This window comes from Schistocerca serialis, chromosome 5, assembly GCF_023864345.2.
Source record: "Schistocerca serialis cubense isolate TAMUIC-IGC-003099 chromosome 5, iqSchSeri2.2, whole genome shotgun sequence".
In the NCBI taxonomy this organism is placed as follows: Eukaryota; Metazoa; Arthropoda; class Insecta; order Orthoptera; family Acrididae; genus Schistocerca; species Schistocerca serialis.
Window position 1 is genome coordinate 365,564,521 of NC_064642.1, and position 6,740 is coordinate 365,571,260.

The 6,740-nt window shown below is 43.0% G+C and overlaps 1 protein-coding gene across 1 annotated transcript in view; it reads right to left on the reverse strand.

Annotated features, from left to right (window-relative positions):
• Positions 1–6,123, reverse strand: part of LOC126481941 (E3 ubiquitin-protein ligase LRSAM1-like) — a 191,316-nt gene extending 185,193 nt beyond the window's left edge. The window contains exons 1-2 of the mRNA XM_050105900.1: positions 5,844–6,123; positions 5,627–5,740 (exon numbers count right to left, since the gene is read on the reverse strand). Of these exons, the coding sequence (XP_049961857.1) occupies positions 5,627–5,740; positions 5,844–5,915 (186 nt within the window). The 5' untranslated portion in view covers positions 5,916–6,123. The remainder of the gene's footprint in view (positions 1–5,626; positions 5,741–5,843) is intronic.
• Positions 6,124–6,740: the final 617 nt, after the last annotated feature.

Genomic DNA, 6,740 nt, shown 5'->3' on the forward strand with positions numbered 1-6,740 from the left:
CCATCCATTCTGCTACAAACAAAATACCAAGGCGAATAGGACACTCTTCTTTCTGTAGCCCTACGTTCCTCCCATGGTGTAGCGGGAGAGGAAAATGATTTAGGGTCATATCTGTCAGCATTGTACTCGATCTTGTCCTTCTTAGAGACTGCTGGCACTGTATCTTCACCAGCAAGAGATGACTTAATCGCTTCATTGCGGGTCATCCGCACTGATGCCACCCACTCTGATCAGGGGCTCACCCCACGGACGCCACCCAGTCACAGCAAAGGCCACCTGGCAAGATGGCCACTGCCTCGAATCCTGATGCCCCAGGAAGACAGGCATCTATTCCTTGGCATATGTAGAGAGTTTACAGCTCAGGGATCAGCTGTGCGATCCTTGTGTTGTCATGGGGCTATTACCAAATGGGTACATGGCAGCCTCACCACAATGGACTGGCTACCATGCTGGATGCTGGACGCAGAGAAATTCAATCATCATGGGGGTGAAAGAGGACAGGAGACGAAAGAATATGATGTACCCCAGAAAGTATCCTCACCCAAATAGTTGAATTGCAGGTGGAGATACAAATCCATGACAAGAGGTTGAGGAGACTGAATCAAAGGGCACTATGGATAACTCATGCACCACATAAGGTGTCCTTCCCCATATGGCCCGCACTTCTGTAGAATTTGCTAAGTTGCAGGTCAAACCATAAAATGGGACCTGAACTTATAGGGCCAAAAAGTGAGAGACTCCTTTTAGTCGCATCTTACGATGGGCAGGGATATTTCGGGCCTATTCTAACCCCCAGACCCAGGGAGGGGGGGGGGAGGGGTAGGAAAAGAGGTGCAGGGGAGGAAAAGAGGTGCAGGGGAGGAAAAGAGGGGCAGGGGAGGAAAAGAGGGGCAGGGGAGGAAAAGAGGGGCAGGGGATGAAAAGAGGGGCAGGGGAGGAAAAGAGGGGCAGGGGAGGAAAAGAGGGGCAGGGGAGGAAAAGAGGGGCAGGGGAGGAAAAGAGGGGCAGGGGAGGAAAAGAGGGGCAGGGGAGGAAAAGAGGGGCAGGGGAGGAAAAGAGGGGCAGGGGAGGAAAAGAGGGGCAGGGGAGGAAAAGAGGGGCAGGGGAGGAAAAGAGGGGCAGGGGAGGAAAAGTGGGGCAGGGGAGGAAAAGTGGGGCAGGGGAGGAAAAGTGGGGCAGGGAGAGAGGAGGACTAGTGGGTGTGTTGGTGGAATACAATGTTGTGTACTGCTGGAGTGGGTGAAGGGAAGGGGGCAGGTGGGTGAAGGACAGGGGTAACAAAGGTTGAGGCCAGGTGTGATAGGGGAACATAATATATTGCAGCAAGAGTTCCCCCGTGTGCAACTGAGGAAAGCTGGTGTTGGTAAGGAGGATTCAGATGGTGTAGACTGTGAAGCAGTCATCAAAGTGAAAAATAATGTGTTGAGCAGCTTGCTCAGCAGCTGGGTGGTCCAGCTGTCTTTTGGGCACAGTTTGTTGGAGGTTATTCACGCAGACAGATTGTGGTTTGTCACACCCACACAGAATGTAGCACAATGGTTGCAGCTTAGCTTGTAGGTCACATGACTGCTTTCACAGGAATCCCTACCTTCAATGGCGTAGGTGATTCTTGTGAATGGACCAGAGTAGGTGGTGGTGGGCGGATGTATGGGACAGGTGTTGCAGCTAGGTTTATTACCGGGATATGTGCCATGAGGCAAGGGGTTGGGAGCAGGGGTGGATGGTGGTGGCATAAGTCTGTGGCAGGGGTGAGAAGGATAGTGGGTAGGATATTCCTCATTTCAGGGCACGGCAAGAAATAGTAAAAACCCTGGCAGAGAACATGATTCAGTTTCTCTAGTCCTGGGTAGTACTGAGCCGCAAGACGAGTGCACCTTTGTGGCCGGATGTGGTAGCCTGGGAGGTGGTGGGTGACTGGATAGAGAAGGCACAGGAGATCTGTTTCTGTACAAGTATGGGAGGGTAATTGCAGTCTGTGAATGCCTTAGTGAGACGTTTGGTATGTTTGGAGAAGGGACTGCTCATCATCTGATGTGCAACGACCATGGGTGACTAGGCTGTGTGGAAGGACTTCTTGGTACAGAATTGGTGGCAGCTTTCGAAGTGGAGATTTCGCTGGTTGTTGGTAGGTTTGATATTTATGAAGTTACTGATGTAGCCACCTTTGACGTGGAGGTCAGCATCAGGGAAGCTGGCTTGTTCGGTCAAGGAGGAGAAGATGAAGTGAATGGGAAAGAAGGTGTTGAGGTTGTGAGGGAATGTGGATAGGATGTCTCATCCATGATCCAGATCATGGTGATGTCATCGATGAATCTGAACCAGGTGAGCGTTTTTGTGTTCTGGGTGGTTTGTGTCTTTTATATAGGAGGGTAGGATTTGGGTAACAGACTGAAGGTGCTGGTCTATGAGAGCAGAGATTCTCTGAGTGGGGGCATAGTAACCGGCCACAGTGGAGCGTCCTGGGTGGTTGGGTTTATGGATTTTAGGAAGCAGGTAGAAGATAGGAGTGGTGGTGGTGGTTGGTGGGGGTGTTAGAGAGGGGAGAGAGAGAGAGAGAGAGAGAGAGAGAGAGAGAGAGAGAGAGAGAGAGAGAGAGAGAGAGAGGTTCTGGGAGGGTCGAAGGATGTGAGGAGAGAGTTTTGGTGTGCCTGCCTGCGACTCAACATCTCCTCAACATGGTGAACAGTGATTTGTTCTTTCATAATATTGTCATTATTCCATCTTGGATTTTCCATTGTTCTATATGGGAATTATTTTTACTTCTATTGCAGCAGTTGTGAATTACGGAGATAACTCTAAAAATCACTCCTGTTATTAACCACTAATACCATAGGCTGATATATGTAGTAATCCCTGGCCCTGAAGATGCTCCAAAGAGATTTTCTAAATCCAAAACAGGAAGAATTGAATGTTTTAATTAACTTACCCACTTACCGGCACACACCACAGTTTATTGTCCACATGGACATCCAGAAACTTCCTAACAGAGCCTCATTCAGTGTATACTCATTGATCTCTCCTTGTGGTACCTATATGTGATTAGTTTTTTGGAATTGTCATGTAAGTCTTTGTAAGATAAAGTGTTAAGCTGCTGGCTGTGAACAAATTATAAACCTGTTCCAGTCTTCTCCTGGTCAAATCTGGCATGGATGTGTTACAGACCCTTTATCAATATACTTGTGTAAAAGTAACTGTGAACTAAACACTTAAGAATAAGGTAGCTGTGCCAAGAAGTGGGAAGGCTGGAGGTCTCAAGAAATCAAGAAATGTAATGAAGCAGGTATGTCCTTTGTAGTAAACAAAGGACCAGAAACATCAAAAGTGACATGAGCAGAAGCTGAGAGTGCTAAAAAAGAAATTCACATAGATTAAGAGTTTCAGGAGCAGCTGAAAGGAGAGGTAACACTTGTAATGGTAAACAGTATATTTTATTAAAATTTCTAGTGCCATTTGGAGGCTACTGACAAACAATCCAGCATACAGTAAGAGTTGATAATCTGGATTTGATAATAAATTTTATGACTTCTTTTTCTACATGAATCCGTTGGTGATATTAAATGGGACAGAGTATCTACATACTATATTCAAGTCACTGATTAATGAAGGTTGCAGGTACCCTACCTTGTCTTTAAGGGTTTGGGCAAACAATATGCTGTGCATAACACATTGAAGACGGAGCAACTGATAATCCTGTCGACCGATTATTTACCAAATGATGACATTCTGTAGTCTCAGAAAATGGAAGTAACAGAATTAGTTACGACATTCGGCATGACAAAGTTATTTCTTACCCAAAGGATTGTCCATAAGATACCAATTCTCTTGGTAAATGTATATGGACGGGTAATCTTATATTTAAATAATGTGCACAAACTCAGATTGGATAAAAATAGGTAAGGAAAATCAGTATAGCATTTCAATGAGACATTTCTGAAGACTTAATTCAATATATTCTCTATTTACTAATATTTCTCATTCAATTCGAAATCTGAATTCTAACAAAATTTACAGGGGACCTGATACGCCTCCCGTTCTAACCCAAAAACACTCTGACCTTATTACATGAAAAAGCACAAGCACACGAGAGAAAGTAAGTGGCCAGCACAGCCTTGCACTCCAATCTGTATAGTCATTAGTTCTAACAAGGGGTGCAGCTGGCAGGCTGCTGTTGTACTAGCAGACTGGGTGGCCTCCAGTGACCGAATCAAGCACAGACTTCATGCATGAACTGTGAAGTGGTGCACACACGAAGTTGATAGTTTCAGCAGCTCCAGTGCTTACATTCACACCATACTGAAAAGTAAAAGGAGTATCCAATATGTAACTTTTACACAGAATGACAAAAGTTTTACTACACGTCAGGAGAAAGGATTCTGCAGTTCAAATGTTGATCTGCATTGGGCTAATGTCATATCTAGTGCAGTATGGATTGTGTTAACGTTTCTGTGCTCTAAACTATAGTGACTCACCAATTGCACATTATTGTCCATAGCCAAACAACAAAGTGGAAGGTATTTCACACATATTGCTTACATTGTCTATTTGGCGAGGGCCGTTGAGGGGGGGGGGGGGAGATTATGCTTATATTAGTATGGAGATAGAGTGCTATGTCGGATTGGTCCACACTCCAGGATTATTGTCAAGCTCCAGTACTCTAAGATACTAATCTCCAGTCTCACAGTGTGCAGGTAACTTTTCTATCTATGACTCTCAGTATAATGAACTAGAAGGTGATTAATCAAATACAAGGGCAGCATACCCCATGCTAACTAAGAGGTTTTTTCTATAATTATTGAAGCATATAAATTACAAAATAGATGTAATGTCATTTATAAATATCACTTTTACCACGAATAAGTTTTCCTTAGGTTGCAGAAACAAGCTTGTAGTACCAGAACTGCTTTTCTTTGCTACTGCAGTTCTTGCCTTACGGATTCAGTTTTATTCATTCAGTAGGGAATTTAAGTAAATGAGTTGGTGATTGAGCTAATATACTTATGTGAGGATTACAATCTACCAACGTGCAGACAGTATGAACTTACTGACCAGATTAAAATAATGAAAGATTATCTTGTAAACATTTATGTGGAAACACCACACAAAGTGTGTAGTTAAGTACCGTACATACTATATAACCATCACTGTCACTCCTAAATTAATATTCATGCATTTAGGCTTATGTGCTAAGTAATCTGAATCCATAAAATAACAACGGAATTTTCACTCTCTTGGGATATTCAACGTAGATTATCAAGAGCAATCGTTTGCTTACAAATTGTTGTTAGGCTAACAAGCAACTCTATCTGAACTAATTTCGTTTCACAGTCTTCCCTCCATCGGATGTCTTCATATTGCTTTGACCCTTCAGACAATGTGAAGTGACAAATTCACTCACTCGTCTTCAGATTTTCTGCCAGTCGTTATTTATTGCCAGCAATTCACTGTATAATGTCAATCACACCATTTCAATCAATGGTGTTATTATTTGCTTGTATAACAACTGGTAATTCCCTGCAACAAGTGTAATGCGACTGCCAAAGGATATTAAAACTGACTCCCTGTAGATGTCACTATTATTTGAAACAACAAGTTATGAAAAATGTAATAAAGAAGATCGCTCGAGTACCTGCATATAAAGCGCTTCTTTCCTGAACACTTTACAGAGCGTGTAGACACCGGATGGCACATGTTTCAGCGCACAATCGGACAAATCGAAAACTGGCTCCGGATTTTCACGAGCCTGTAAAATACCTTGAACTGTAATTAATGCGATTTGGGGCAGAAGACGAGTATCTTAATCTGTGATTGTAATATATTTATACTGTCATAATCTCTAGACTCACCAAATATAGTTTATGCTCCAACCTAGATTTATAGTCAATACCTCTGTCGTCCTTTTTACCAAATAGTGGCATTATTCTGGGCCCTAAATTGAAAGTACTCACACCTTAAACAAGTATCTCAATTTGCGGTTTGTCAACACGGACCGAATAAGACAACGCCTACGTTGATACCAACCGCTTACATTAGGTCAAATCCTTTCCGCGTTGCACATGACAAGTATATTTACGGTACTACCATCGTGCATTACTATTAAAACTTTCGACATGTACACAACTTCAATTGTACCACATGAAACATCTCTGGAGTGATGACACACGCACACACACACACACACACGCACACACACACACACAATGTTTATTTACACAAAGACAACAATACAACATTTCACATAACAAAATAGAAAGTTCTTGATGTGTAGGTTTACACTCATGCGTATTTCCTTTCTTCCTCTCGACATTTGCTCATTCGAACGTTCTTATGTTGGCCATTTCAGAGTGATCACAAGTCTTTGGTCAGAGCTGTTATTATTATTATTATTATTATGTGTCACTAGCACAGCTGTCTGCAACTGTCAGATGTGTTAATTGGCTCAGTAGTAGTGCTATTTACGTTTCCTTTTGTGTTGAATCCATAGAGTGAGAATAGAAGAAGATATTACGGCAACAGATAGCGGGGGAAGATGAAAACTGTGTGATTCAACTTCATAATCACGCAGAGTCCAACCAGGATTTTGACGGGACAGCGGGGTGGGGAGAGCTCATAGAAATTTTGTGTCTCAATGCTTCTCCAAATTCTGTAGAGTAAGCAAAACTGTTTTCTAAATCCAGTATACTACCAACTACAATACCGACAATATTTTCGGAACTGTTAAGTTTGGAAGCAACGTTACAAAA